At 45.0% G+C, this 14,806-nt stretch overlaps 1 protein-coding gene across 1 annotated transcript in view; it reads right to left on the bottom strand.

Moving 5' to 3' along the window:
• The window catches only part of NUDCD3 (NudC domain containing 3), a 68,806-nt gene extending 57,957 nt beyond the window's left edge, over positions 1–10,849 (bottom strand). Inside the window, exons 1-2 of the mRNA XM_055421102.2 lie at positions 10,432–10,849; positions 4,699–5,009 (exon numbers count right to left, since the gene is read on the bottom strand). Of these exons, the coding sequence (XP_055277077.1) occupies positions 4,699–5,009; positions 10,432–10,623 (503 nt within the window). The 5' untranslated portion in view covers positions 10,624–10,849. The remainder of the gene's footprint in view (positions 1–4,698; positions 5,010–10,431) is intronic.
• Positions 10,850–14,806: the final 3,957 nt, after the last annotated feature.

The raw sequence follows: 14,806 nt of genomic DNA, 5'->3' as shown, positions 1-14,806 counted from the left end.
TACTGTGTGTGTGTGTGTGTGTGTTCAAACACACGCATGCACATGTTTATATGCATAGAAAAAAATTATAGAAATATCCCATAAAATTAAGGGGAAATGGTAGGATGTTTTCTTGTCCTTTTACCCTTAACTTTGTTATCCAAATAGCCTACATTGATTATAATGAAGAAGAAAAACAGTCTGTTCTTGTTTAAGTAAAGAAAAGCAATACTGAGAACAGTACCTACTTGAGGGCTCACTATGTGCAGGACTCCTGCTCATCAGGTCTTACACACTGACCTCAGTCAATCTTCACCATAAGCCGACAGGGCGGGTACTTGGGGTGGCATTCCGATATGTCCACGTGACTCTATCAAAGGGCCTCCTGCAATGGGCACCTGAAAAAGCAGGGACCAACAAAGGAAGGACCCTGTTTAGAGACAAACCCAGGAAGCCAGCTCTCAGGCAGCGTGACTGCACGCAGGGAGGATGCTCCAGCAGAAAACTTCACCTTTCTGCTCTTGTGACAGCCCACGCAGAGATGCCCTCTACATCTCTCAGGCAGAGATGTCACAGGTTGTGGGTTAGCAGAACCAAAGGAGAGGCACTAAGGAATGAACTCAGACGCATCGGACACTCACCTAACATGGAGCTAGGACCAGAGACAGGCTGAGTAAGTCTCTGTCCAATGCTGAAAGATGTGAGAACCAATCATAAACCAATAGTAAGATGAAACACACGCTCCACGGAGACGCGATTACCTGTGGCAGGCAGCAGAACAGAAGTACTGCAAGACCTTGCCGAGTGGACAAAATCACGGAAGAACGTGCTGTGCTTGGGGCAAACGCACCAGGCGTGATGAAGATGAAACATCTGCTGAGGATACTATCGGAAATCTGAAACTTCTCTTCCAAATTACACCATCCCCTTCCCAAGAAGCATCTGGATCCTTGGAATAACTGAACACAAAGGCCATGCCACCCAAAATAAGAGAAGCACTGAGCAGCTTTCTAACACACCCTTTTTCTACCAGGACTTTACCAGACAGGTCAACACATCAAGCAGTTCCATGACACCCCGCTTCTCATGAGGCTTTTCTGTCTGCTTCCCTGTGCAGGAAGATGGGTAGCTCAGGAGGGACTCAGGAATTCTGTAGCACTGTAGTATTTGCTACTGAAAAAAATCCATGTATAGGTGAACCTGCACAGTTCAAGGTTACATTGTGGAAGGGCCAATAATGCTTTCTTTCCTTTTTCTTCTTCTTAAAAAATTCTGTTCATGATTTTATAAAGGCAAAAGCCAGAGGTAGTACAGCCTTTCGGACATCTTTGTCAGCACTCCAGCACCAGCAAGTGCCGTTATCACTGTTTTGCCTACAGCGACACCTGCAGATCCAGAGCAAAACTGCAGGACCTATAGCCACCAAAGTGGGACCAGACACAGGCAAACCCCATCCACCAGCTGCTCTGAGAGGTGTCCGATGTAACGATTAGGATGTTGATGCTACTGGTTTTGCATCCCTCTCCTTCCACAGCAACAGTAATGCCATCAGCATTTCTGAAAGTTTCCCAGCAGTATCCCTAAAAGTCCTTTGAGCACAGTTCGCTGGGTCAAGTACAATAGAAACACTGGGACTCTAAGCAGCACTTTTTACAGTATCTTCACCTCAGACACTGTGAAGCTGTGACACTTCATATACTGTGAAGCTCCTCTGCAGAAAGTAAGCATGTTCTCAAAGCTATCTTGTATGGACAAGGAAATGTGTGCCCAAATTCTCTCTTCTCTAAGGAATAAAACTGGGCACCTTAAGCACTGAGGTGGCATGTGGATTTACGTGTTAAAAATCTGTACATTATTTTATGTATAAGTGAAAATGTACACTGCAAAAACTTTAACCCGTGGTTGGCAGGCTGGGGACAAGGAGTTGACTCCAAAGAATGATTTGCCTGTAGATTGAGAGAAGTTGCCATCACCACTACCCAAAATTGGGCAGAACCACCAGCAAACGGGTAGCAAGCAGGAGGAATCAGAAATCAGTCATCTTAAACTGGAAATCAGACTCCAGTTAACTAGTTTTTGGACAGGGTGCCCAAGAAAGGCAGTGCTTCTGTGTGGCTACCTAAAGAGTAACTGTCTTAGGTTATTTAATTAACAGAATCCCTAGATCTACAGGGGCTTCCTTGATGGCTCAGATGGTAAAGAATCTGCCTGCAATGCGGGAGACCTGGGTTCGATCCCTGGGTTGAGAAGATTCCCTGGAGAAGGGAACGGCTACCCACTCAGTATTCTGGCCTGGAGAATTCCATGGACAGAGGAGCCTGGCAGGCCCATGGGGTCACAAAGAGTCGGACACCACTGAGCGACTTTCACTTTCTTTCACTTTCCAGATCTACAGTTCACAGGGTAAGTGATTCTGGGCACTGACTGGAGGGACTTGGGGGACAAGGATGGCTTTCATGTTCCATTTCAGAGCTGCCCCAGCAGTGCCTTTCAGAGCGAGCTAGAGATCTGGACCACAATTTCTTATTTTGCTCAGAGAAAATCAGCAAGTACCTGAAGGCCAAGAAGGTTCAGTCTCTGGAACCACTGAGCCTGTAGCATCAGTCTAAGGTTTTCTGGAACACACCCAAGTCTTCAGTCTATACTTACACCAGGGTAGGATTCACAAAACCAACACTGATACTAACCCAGAACACAACTCACTGGTCTAAGAATAGGGTCTCTGCAAAACAACAAGGCAGCTATTCTAATCTATTACTCATGAATCAAAAACAAAGCCCCTCTTTTAATAGAGTTTTTAGACATTATAAAAAGAATGCCAAAAATTAGTAAACCGAAGTATACAACTCACTGTAGAAAAATTAGAAAATACAGTAAGGAAGAACAAAGGCAATGAAAACCACTCACAATTCCACTCATAATGTTTCCTTCCAGGCTTTTCTCACACATAGTTAACCCCTTCTTGAACACATGGTAGTTACGGGCACTGATCCTCCATGCAATCGACCTCAGGCTTTCAGACTGCTGTCTTGCCCCAACCTGTCTCCAAAAAATTTCATTTTCCCCAGAAAAGGTCACAGGCAGAGTGCGAGGAGAGGGAAGAACAGAAGGGAAGGGAAGTTAGAAGGGATGAGGCAGGAGAGGCAGCCCAGGAGAGGGGAGGGAGTGGTCCTATTAAAGAGAGAAGAAAGCAGATTTGCCTAAAAACAGAAACAGGCCAGAAGCGGCATGCTCTTTCAGACACTGCCTCAGCTCATACACAAGGAGGTAACAGCTCTTCTCACCCAAACGAGGGCAGGGAAGCACCAGCAAACGGAACCTCTGAGAAGTGAAGACAAGTACCAACACAGGGCCTGACTGAAGCCCTCCCACTCAGTAGCTGTATGATCCTTGGCTCATTCAATAGTCACGACAGCCAGCGAGGCAGGTGCTGTAATTACCACCTTTGCATTGCAAGGGCGAAAACTGAGACACAGAAAAGTGACCCTGCTTGCCCAAGATAATACATTTACTAAATGGCAGACTTTGGGGGGAGCTCTGGGTCCACAGTCCCCCATATCAGACAACCTCTTCACGTGTCCATCAGACCAAGAGGATCGTAGGCCTGCATCTCAGCACTTACTTCTGCAGGGGAAGAAAAGAATCAAGACTCTGAGGAGAAACTTCCACACGGATAAGCAGGTCTCATGGGAAAGCATTAACTCTATGAACCCAGTGCTCTAACTTTGGCTCAAGCTCTTAACTGGCTGTATGACTGTGGGCAGACTATTACCTTACCTTACAGAGAGAAAAAGGAAGAAGATTGAACTAGTTGACCTATAGATTTCAAAATATACAAATAATATACAACTCAGTAACAAAAAAACAAAGAACCGAAACAAAAAATGGACAGGAGACCTAAACAGACATTTCTCCAAAGAAGACATACAGATGGCCAACAGGCACATGAAAAGATGATCAAATCACTATTAGACAAATGCAAATCAAAACTGCCATGAAGTATCACCTCACACTGGTCAGAATGGCCATCACTAAAAACCCTACAAACAATGCATGCTGGAGAGGATGTAGAGAAAAGGCCAGCCTCCTACACTGTTGGTGAAAATGTAAATTGGAACAGCCACCATGCAGGTTTCTTAAAAAACTAAAAATAGAGTTACCACAAAATCGAGCAATACCACTCCTATATCCAGAGCATACACCCAGAGAAAATTCTAATCTGAAGAGACATATGCACCCCAGTTTACAATAGCCAAGATATGATAGCAATATGTGTCCATCAACAGATGAGTGGATAAAGAAGATGTGATACACACACACACACGCACTGGAATGCTATTGGGCTATTAAAAAAAAAAAGAAGGAAATAGTGCCATCTTCAGCAACACGGATAGACCTAGAGATTATTGTACCAAGTGAGGTAAGCCAGACAGAGAAAAAAACAAATATATCACTCAAATGTGAAACCTAAAAAAGATACAAATGAACTTATACACGGAGCAGAAACAGACCCACAGACACAGAAAACAAACTTACAGTTAACAAAGAGAAAAGGGAAGATAAGTTATAAGTTTAAATTATCAGACACATACTACTATGTATAAAATGGATGAACAACAAGATCCTACTGTATGGCACAAGGAACTATACTCAGTATCTCGTAATAAACCATGATGGGGGGAAAGAAAAAGAAAGAAGCAGCCAAGTAGAAATTCTTACTTGGGAAGAGCTGGTGGTTCCTTGGGGACTTCAGCAGCGCCAGCATCTGCTCCTGGTGGCTCTGCCTCCCCAGAGTCAACAGCCACTTTCGGCAGGGCGCCCTGTGGGCCTAGGGGCTCCTGAGGCCCACCTGAGTCTGTGGTGGAGTCTACCTCCACCTCCTGAACTGGGGCTGGGACTGGCTCCTGCTCCGCTGTGGCAGCTGCCACCACCGTGGCCTCCTCTTCTTCCTTCCTCCTGATTTTCTCCTCCAGCTCTTTTCTCCTCTTTTCATCATCCTGACGGGCCATGTGGTCAAAGGTTTTGAATACCTAAAATCAAACAGCAATTCAGTGTTGAGTTCATCTGCCAGTACTGTATCACACATTCTGTAGAAATATAGCAAAATCTGGTTTAAAAAAAAAAGAATGAGAAAGCAATAGATAAGAAAATCTTCCCACTGGCAAAATGGAAATGCACTTCAGCTTCACCAAAAGCCACTAGGAAAACAATCTTTAACAGGGGAGTTCCAAAATCAATGAAAATGTGAAACTCTTACAAGCCAAGGCTCACAATATTTACACGTCTATGAGCCCAACAATTACGTCAAAAGGATGCATAACTAAATGGTCTCATCCGTCATTACTTCTACAGACCCAGAACCCATTGTCTGGTGCTGAGAGCTATAAAGGCACCAACAACTCAGATGCAAAAAGGGAAGATGGGGAATTAGCTGAATTTCAATCCACAATACAGGCCGGCTCACTGGACTGCTGCTATTTTCCTACACTGCATGGGAGGAGGGACAGTGCAAGTCTTACCCTGGGAATTCAAAAGATAGTCACAATGTGCCTACAACTTGCCAGGAGCACCAAAAATCCAATGACAGCTCCCACCCTTGAAGAACTCAATTTTCTGGCACGTGGATCAGTCATTAATCTTCCCTGGGACACAGTCACACCCAAAAAGGTGCTGCAACTGTCCATCCAAAAAGTGCACAGGAAAGCAGCATTTTGCATGCACTATTCAAGGGTGCACATGACCCTGAAGTGTGGCCAGGACAGACCCATAAGTGACAAGTCTGACAGGAGAGGCTGTGATAGATACGTGTGATGCCATCGGAATGTGGGTGCAAACAAGCATTCTGGTGAGAGAGAGCTAAGGACATCTCTTAGAAGAAGGGGGTCTGAATCAGACCTTGAATGAAAGGTACCTCTTCCAGAGGGATGACAGGAGGAAACGTCACAGCGCCAAGAGGTGGGTTCATCAAGAAACATCTCTTATGGAAGCTGAAGACAGGAAAGCCAGAAGATCCACCTTGAAAAGTGGGTGGGAGGAGACCCTTACATTCAATCCAGCAACCATGCTCCTTGGTATTTACCCAAAGAAGTTGAAAACATGTACCAACAAAAACCTGTACACGGATGTTTATAGCAACTTTATTCATAATAGCCAAAACTTGGAAGCAACCAAGATATCCTTCAATAAATGATGGGATAAACAAACTGGTAAATCCAGACAATGGAATATTATTCTGCCATAAAAAGAATGAGCTATCAGCCATGAAGAGACATGGAGGTTATTTAAATGCATATCAGTAAAAGAAGCCAATTTGAAAATGCTACACAATGTGTGATTCCAACTATATGACACTGTGGAAAAGGCAAAACTTTAGAGACAACAAAAAGACCAGTCACTGCCAGAGGTTGAGGGGAGGAAGGAATCAACAGGTAAGACTACACAGGATTTTTTTAGGGCAGTGAAAATACTCTGTGTGATGTCATAATGAGGGATACATGTCATCATACATTTGTCCAAAGCCCATAAAGTGAACAACACTAAGAATGATCTCCAAAGTAAAGTCTGGGTTTGGGTGACTATGATATGTCAGTGCAGGTCCATCCATTGTAAGAAATGCACCACTCTGGTGGGGGATATTGACAACAGGGGAAGCTGTAGGGGTAGGGGTGGCAGGGGGTAAACGAGAAATCGCTGTACTTTACCCTCAATTTTGTTCTGAACCTAAAACTACTCTAAAAAGTAGTCTTAACAAAATAAAGTGTGTAGGAGTCCGAGTGACTTCACTGTCACTTTTCACTTTCACACACTGGAGAAGGAAATGGCAACCCACTCCAGTGTTCTTGCCTGGAGAATCCCAGAGACGGGGGAGCCTGGTGGGCTGCCGTCTATGGGGTCACACAGAGTCGGACACGACTGAAGTGACTCAGCAGCAGCAGCAGCAGAATGCAGACAAGGGCTAAATAACTGCTGTGTGCACTGGGCCAGAAGACAGAACAAGAGAAGTTACAATGTCAGTGTTTTTATAAACATTCTCTCACGACCCTCGGGACAATGCTGTTAGGAAGACAGCACTGATGTTTCAAAGAAGAGGGAAAACTACACTCAGAGCGTAACTTGCCCAAGATCCTGCCAATGAAAGAAGAAAGCAAAAAATTATACAGGAAGCACACTAAACACTGAAAGGAAATGTAGGCAGAGGAAGGCAAGGGAAATCCTAAGGTTAAAAACTAGAAACAGTACCTATCTCTGCTTCTCCAGAGAACCTGAGCCCGACTCACACCTCTCACACCTATGTCGATGACACCAGACACCAGACCCACTGCCCTCAGAGCCGATCGTCTTCCTGACACACCACACCATCTTAACTCCAGAAAAGAAATAACGGCAAGGGCTCTCTCCAAACGCTGGGGACCTCGCTTGGACCCCAGGCCTCATACTCCTGATGAAACCGTGGCCCCCACTGCCCTTGCTTACTCAGCACCCCCGCCTCCTCTAAGATGACACCTGCTTCACCTCTCACATCGCCGCTGACCTCAGCACTCATTTCAGAATCCTGGATTGCGGAGCTGGAAGACGTGTCCCTGACCTCCAATCAACCTTCTCAACTGACAGAGAGGAGAGTGATTCTCCCAAGACTCCCCAAGAAGCACAGGGAGGAGCAAAAAGAGCTTGTTTTCCTAACTCTCATGGGGTGGTGGGGTGGGGGGGAACCTTTTAAGCAGGCTTCCCAAACTGAACTCCAGAATAAACACAGGTTCAACTGAAATGAACAAAATGTCAGTCTAAATTACTGTTTTCTTAAAATATACTAATAAATAAGGGAGTGTAATACAATTTCCACATGCATCTTTCCTGCTGAAGGTCCTTCAAACTGTACAGCCAGGCTGTGCAAGCCTTTAGAACTGGGGGGAAAAGCTGAAGAAGGTTTAAACCACACAAACATCCCATACCCCAAAATATCAGGGGAAATCAGGAGTTCCAGAATGCAGCACTACAATACTCCCATCCAAACTCTCTTTGCCTGAGTTCTGAAGAGACCCCCAAGCACCCCACTGCCCAATGCCTCTGTGAATAAAAGAACATGTCCCCAGGATTTACCCTGATCTACTCAACCAAAATAACCAGGGGATAAAAGACTCTGATGCTGGGAAAGGTTGGGGGCGGGAGGAGAAGGGGACGACGGAGAATGAGATGGCTGGATGGCATCACGGACTCTGTGGACATGAGTTTGAGTGAACTCCGGGAGTTGGTGATGGACAGGGAGGCCTGGCGTGCTGTGATTCATGGGGTCGCGGAGAGTCGGACACGACTGAGCGACTGAACTGAACTGAACTGATCTGCCCTTTTAAAGTTCCTTGAGCAATGCTGACGATTGAGAACCACTTTCAAAAAACACTACACTCCTCTTAACTACCTGTTAGAAATTGACCCTTCTCGTTTCCAAGGAACTTACTGCCCTGCCCACTTCCCTCCATCCCCCTCCCACTCCCACAGCCCCTAGGTTCTCCAGTTTCTTCTCTGGGGACCTTCCCTCCAAAGGCACCTTCTCTCTGGCCTGCTCCTCCACCTTCAGCTCCTTTCCTTCAAACCACTCAGATTCTTCTACCTCCCATGAGATTCAGTCCCACAATTCAACAGCCTATGGACAGAGACTTTTTGTCTGCAATCTCCAATTCAACTTGTCTAAAACTAAGCTTCTTCCCCTATACTCAGGTGACAGTACAGTGAATGTATTACGGATATTACAGTGCCCTGGTCTGAAACCTTGGGTCACCTCTGGCCCATCCCACCCCTCTCTCTGCCTTGTTCCCCACCTCCACTTTATTAACCTGTTCACCAAGTCTTAACCTTTGAGAGTGTCTAAAACATAGTAGGTGTCTTACATACTGTTACCAGATTCATGAATTACCTCTGTCTGTTCACCTGTAAAACAAGGAGAAAGATCAACCTTTTCAGGTTAGGAACAAATGACAACCTAGAAAAAAAATTACATAACAGCTAGTACATACTAGGTGCTCAGTAAATGTTCCTTTCTTTTTTCTGCAAAAGATCACCCTAGACAAAAGTGTTGCCACTCTACAATGGACTGGTTAAATAACAGAACAGAAAGATATGGAATTGGAAAAATGAAGTTTAGAGCTCTAGCTCTATGATGAGGTCATAGAGCTCAAACCACCTGATCTGCTTGAACTGGCACCCTCATTTGCCACATAAAATTCAACCTTATCTATTTCACAGACTTCCGTGAAATTATTAATTTGCCAAAGGATTTGCTAAAAACCATCTCTGACACACAGTTCTCTGATCACTTGAATGGTACTTAACCACTACAAGGATGAGGAACAGCCTTAAGTTTTCAAAATGAATACCAACCTCACTCTTCATTTGACCATATTATCTCTGGTAGTTATTCAAACATTCTAAGCTTTTGTTTCTTCAGGCAGGCACTTAGGAAAGTAATATCGGACCAACCTGAAGCGAGTAGCAAGACTTCACGAGGTGAACCTTTGAAATCACTTCATAAACTGTAAAGTGCTAGATGACAGTGAGAGGTATCGCCAGCATTTCTACCTTCTCAGGTTCCTGGCTCAATGCTTGACTGAATATCCTCCTTTGATCCCATCAAAATTCCACCTACTCTACAAAACTTGTCTTCATTTCCAAAAGATCATTTCTATTCCATTCCTTCCAATGGCTCTGTCAGGTAACAGGCAAAGGTCCCTGCTACCGTATTTCATCTCTTTAAATATAGCGTAAGTGTCCCAAGCAGAGAAACCGTTATTTAACCATCCGCATAACCAGTATATCTCCAATGCCTGCGGCGGCTGAGACTGTGAACTCATTTCAAATACCCCGTCAACTTCAGTGAATGATAGCCTCCAACATAAGCTTAACCTGGGATGCACAGATATATGCTCATATGTAAACTTATTAAGTACTATTATACTCTGACTGTCTTTGACGTGAAAAGTCACAGTTCAAATAAGAGAATGACACCCATCACACAGCCTCCCCCTCGTCCAATAGTTGCAGTTCTGGGGTGTGCAGGTGTCCGGGCTGCCGCCGCCCCTTCCTCAGTCTAGCCTGCACTGTTTTCATTCTCTGACTGGCCGGCCCTGTCACTCGAAGGGTTACGCGCTGCTGGAGCTGACCGAGGCCCTAAGCTTCTGATATCCAAATGCACCCTATCGGACCAGGCTGCTCTAGAGCCGGCATCTCTCGCACAGAAGTAAACTGATAACAGACCAGCATCTCGGCAGAAGCCGCGGCCGCAGGAGGCGGGTCGGGGAAAGCGCCAGAGGATGAACTGAGGTCGGCAGCGGAGGAAGCGGCGGGCTCGCAGGAGCCTGAGCTCCCAGAGAGTCGGGGACTACGGGAGTGGGCTCGCGGGGGTCGTGGCTCCCACGATCTTTCCCCACCTCACCCAGAGCTTCCCGCCCCGCCGCGCATTACCTGCAGCACCAGCGCCTGCGCGGCCCCCGGGGGAAAGCCCATGCGGTCCGACGGGTGGCGCAGCAGGCGGTAGAAGTCCGTTTTGCGGTAGAGGAAGCCGAAAAGCACACGCAGAAAGTCCTGAACGTTGCCCACGTGCTGCAAGATGCCCAGCAGGGCCTGATCGTACAGCTCGGCCGCCCCGGGCTCCATGGCGTCGCCGGCCGGAGGAAAGCTCACTCACTGCGGGCGCGGCCCGGACGCTGGCCTATGGCCACTTCCGGTGCTCTGCAGTAACGGCCCCGGCCGCTAGCGCGCCCGGAAAACTTCCGGTCCGGGCTTGTTCGCCCCCGCGGTGGAGCTGCGCTGGACTGCGCTGGAGCCGACTGGACCCGGGTACCGCCCCTACTGCCCCCGGGCTTCTCGGGCGGTCTCGCTGAGGAGCAGAAGTGGGCCCCGAAGCGGAAAAGGGCCCGGGGCTGCGGCATTGAGGGCGCCTAGTGGCCATGTTGGAAACTGGCGGAAGAGTTGTAGCGCGGGCAACAACTGTTACGTGAGACACGCTGTTGTCACGTGGTGTGTGGGCTGTGTTCCAGAATGGATGTCCAGAAACAAGGCAGGACAGCGGGAACCTTTTGCTTGCGAGTCCAAAGAGGAAAATGCGACCTTTTTGTTGGTGTGTTTCCCGTTATTAACGTAGGCTTGGGTGAAATGCAAAGTGATGTGCATAAATAAAAGAAGACAAGATTGTCAAGTGAGTGCATGTACCAGTATTAAATGGAAAGAGCTAGATGCAGAATAGAGAATCTGGTGTGCCATCCTGTGAAATATACATATACGTATATATATGTGTATGTAGTATATACATATGTACGTATAGTGTATGTATATATACACATAGCATGTATACGTGTTCTAAGGGTCTGTCAAAGCATAATCTGAAACTCAAAACATAACACTTATTCAAATATATAATGAACACGTAAGAGATTTATCCATTTTAATTAACAGTAACCAATGATATGATAAAGCTAGTTTGGAGAAGCTTTTCGAGAAACTGGGTATTTGTAACTCTTTCAGAAAACAGAGTAAGATGGCTAGATTGGATACAAAGCTGACTGGTGTCCTATAAAATGATGTAGATTATCTTTCCTAGTGGGTAGAAATGATTTGCATCTCTGTTGGCCTAAAATCTACAAGTTAACATGTATCTTCATAGTGTATGGACTCTGATGAATTGTAAACAAAGTCAAACTCAGATAAATTGCTCTAGAGCAGCAGTTCTGAAACTTTTTGGACTTAGGACCTATTTACAGGGGATTCCCTGAGGGTCCAGTGGTTAGGACTCTGCACTCTCACATCAGAGTGCCCAGGTTCAATCCCTGGTCCGGAAATTAAGATCCCACAAGTGTCGCCATGACCAAAAAGAGAAAAACAAAAAGACCCATTTTCATTCTTAAAATATATCAAAGACTCTTTGGAGTCTTCCATAAATTTTATGTGTATTATGTTTATTGATAGTTACCATATTGGACATAAAAACAGAAAATGTTTAAATATGCATTTTAACATAATAAAAACATGTTAACATTTTTTGTAAAAAAGTAATATTCTTCAGAGCAGTAAAAGTTTATGAGAAGCAAAGCATCCTTTTAAATTGTTGCAAATCTCTTTACTATCTAGCTTAATTGAATTGAAGACAGCAGCCAGATTCTCACATCTGCTGCGTTCACTGCATTGCAGTATGGTGTTTTGATTGAAGTATGAGAAACCCAGTCTTATACAAATAGCTGTTTAATTGCCTTTTCAAATAAATGTGAATATTATTCTTGGAAACACACCAACATTCAACAAATTGTAGTTTCTTAAAGATTAGTTGCACTGTGAAATCTGAAACTGTATCAATAAATGTCTCCTACTTTGTCACATTAATATCCATTGGTCTGTCCTAATACTTTGAGTGGATCTTTGTTCACAATCTAGTCTCTGTATACACAGAGCAAGGAGAGATGGAAGAAAGAGGCAGGTCACTTCAGACTGGTAGGTAGGAGGTTTAATAAGCAAGGAAAGTTACAAGACTTGTCCTGGGCAGCCACAAGACCAGTATATTTTCACGTCCACTTTGCCAGAATCTTAAACATTTATACAAACACCTTAAATGGGTTCAATCACATACACTGTCCAGATGGTCTCAAAAGCACCTTCCTCTCTCAAGGTGTTGAGAGGAAGATGTTGTTGAAAACAATTCTCGCTGTGGGGATGGTAGGCAGAGCATACATTACAAGGATAGAGGAAAGGGTGAGGAGTCTCCCATCGCCTGGGTCTAGCTAGAGGATCAACCAGGGATCGTGTTCTCCTGAATACCCCCAAGAAACTTTTACACACGTGATTTTATAAAATCAGAATGGAATAAAGAATGTGATGCAAGAATCTAACTATATTAAAAATGTATAAGGGCTTCCCTAGTGGTCCAGGGGTTAAGAATCCTGCCAGTGCAGGAGAAACGAGTTCAACCCCTGGTCTGGGAATATTCCACATGCTGCAGAACAACTAAACCCGTGCCCCACAACTACTGAACCCACACACCTAGAGCCTGTGCTCTACAACAACAGAAGCCACTGCAATGAGAAGCCCATGCAACACAACTAAAAATTCGCCCCCGATCTCCGCAACTAGAGAATGCCTGAAGGCAGAAACAAAGGCCTAGCTCAGCCAAAAATAAATAAATAAATATTTTTGTAATGTATGAAGCAGCTTCTCTGAAAGGGATACTGACCCCATCTGAAAGATGCTAACCCAAGTAACTTTGGGAAAGAATGGTGTCTGTAAGACTAAAGGCAAAAGGAATTGCACATAAATACTAAATTCTAAAGTTGTTTTCCACAGGAGTGCAGGTTATCATTTCTGAGACTCCTACATATGTATAAAGGTAATCAACAACTAAGTAAATGGTGAGGGTGGTGGAGCCCGGCTTCTCCTTAGTGGCATGAGAGGCTACAGAGAAGCAAGAAAGCAGTCCAGAATGATTCATGTGGTTATGGGTTAGAACTGGAGGCATTAGCATAAACTCCTGTTTAGCTTAGTGTAGATACAGATGGCTTTTCATAGAAATATTTCTAGAAATGTGTCTATATACAGGTCAGTATTCACATATGTATGCCCTTGCTCTCTCAGCTGAGAGGATCAGAAGCAACAAAGCCCCAGCTGCAACACGCACTGAACGCCCAGATCCTGATTTCTAATGTTATCTCCAGATGAAGGGCTGGAACTCCTGGGAGAAATGGCTGACTCTAGGACTGGGACAGAAATATACAAGTTGAGCCTGTACCATCTTATAATTCCAGGAAGTACGGAAGTGCTCAAAAGTGGGGAAAAAACCCACAGTGAAGAGAATATGTCAAAGGGACCTAGGAGCCAACTATAAGAGTTCCCAATGGCCAAATGTGGAGCAAATAGTCACTATATTAAAACCCAAAGTGAAAAATGAGCATCCTTGGTTCCATACTGATAAAGATAGCATACTGAATAAATAATAAATGGAGGAGAACAATTTTCCTGTTCAGCAGAGTTCCAGATAATTTATGTAAATACTCCACCCTCCAGGAAGTAGAGCATAACCACTCACCATTAAGTGTGGGCTGTGCATAGCAACTTCCCTCCAAAGAGTGCAGCATGCAAACAGGTGCAAGATAAGTGTACAGAGGAGACGCCTGGCCGACAACCTCAGCCAGATGGTCAGGGTCAGCATGTCAGCGACAAGTTATGGTGACTGCAGGCACCCTTGACACGATGGGCTGAGACCGGCTCTCTGCCTCGTGGTCTCCCTCTGAAAAACCCATCACCTTTGTCTAATCGGGAGAAACACTAGACAAACCCCACTTGAAGGACATTCTTTAAAACACCTGACCAGTCTTCAGCTGTCCAGGTCACCAAAAACAAAGGGGAGCCTGAGACACTGTCAGAAATGAAAGGAGCCTAAGTAGACATAACAGCTGAGTGTTGTGGAGTGTCCTGGACAGGATCCTGGCTCAGAAAAAGGACCCTGGGTAAAATTTATGGAAATCTAAACAAAATACGGATTTTGGTTAGTAGTAATTATCAGTACTGGGTCATTCATGGTACACTGACAAGTGTATCACACTAATGTGTTACTCGAGTAAATTTTGAGGGGCGGGCAGGGGTCATACAGGAACTCTCTGTATTATCTTTGTAATTTTTCTGTAAAACTATTCTAAAATAAAAAAGGTTTCTTTTTAAAAAGTATTTTTTAAAAAGGGATAACAATCTATAACCCCACTCCCCTCCCTCCCAGAAACAAGTGGAGCGTTGTGTTGGTATTGGTGCAGGGAAAGAGGCACCCTTATCCCCTGCTGGTGGAGGTGTGAATAGGGCAGAT

Source organism: Moschus berezovskii, chromosome 3 (genome assembly GCF_049115385.1).
Source record: "Moschus berezovskii isolate FMDL1 chromosome 3, NW_MosBer_1.0, whole genome shotgun sequence".
NCBI lineage: Eukaryota > Metazoa > Chordata > Mammalia > Artiodactyla > Moschidae > Moschus > Moschus berezovskii.
Note: the sequence above shows the minus strand (reverse complement) of the source record. Positions and strands in the feature narration are given on the sequence as shown.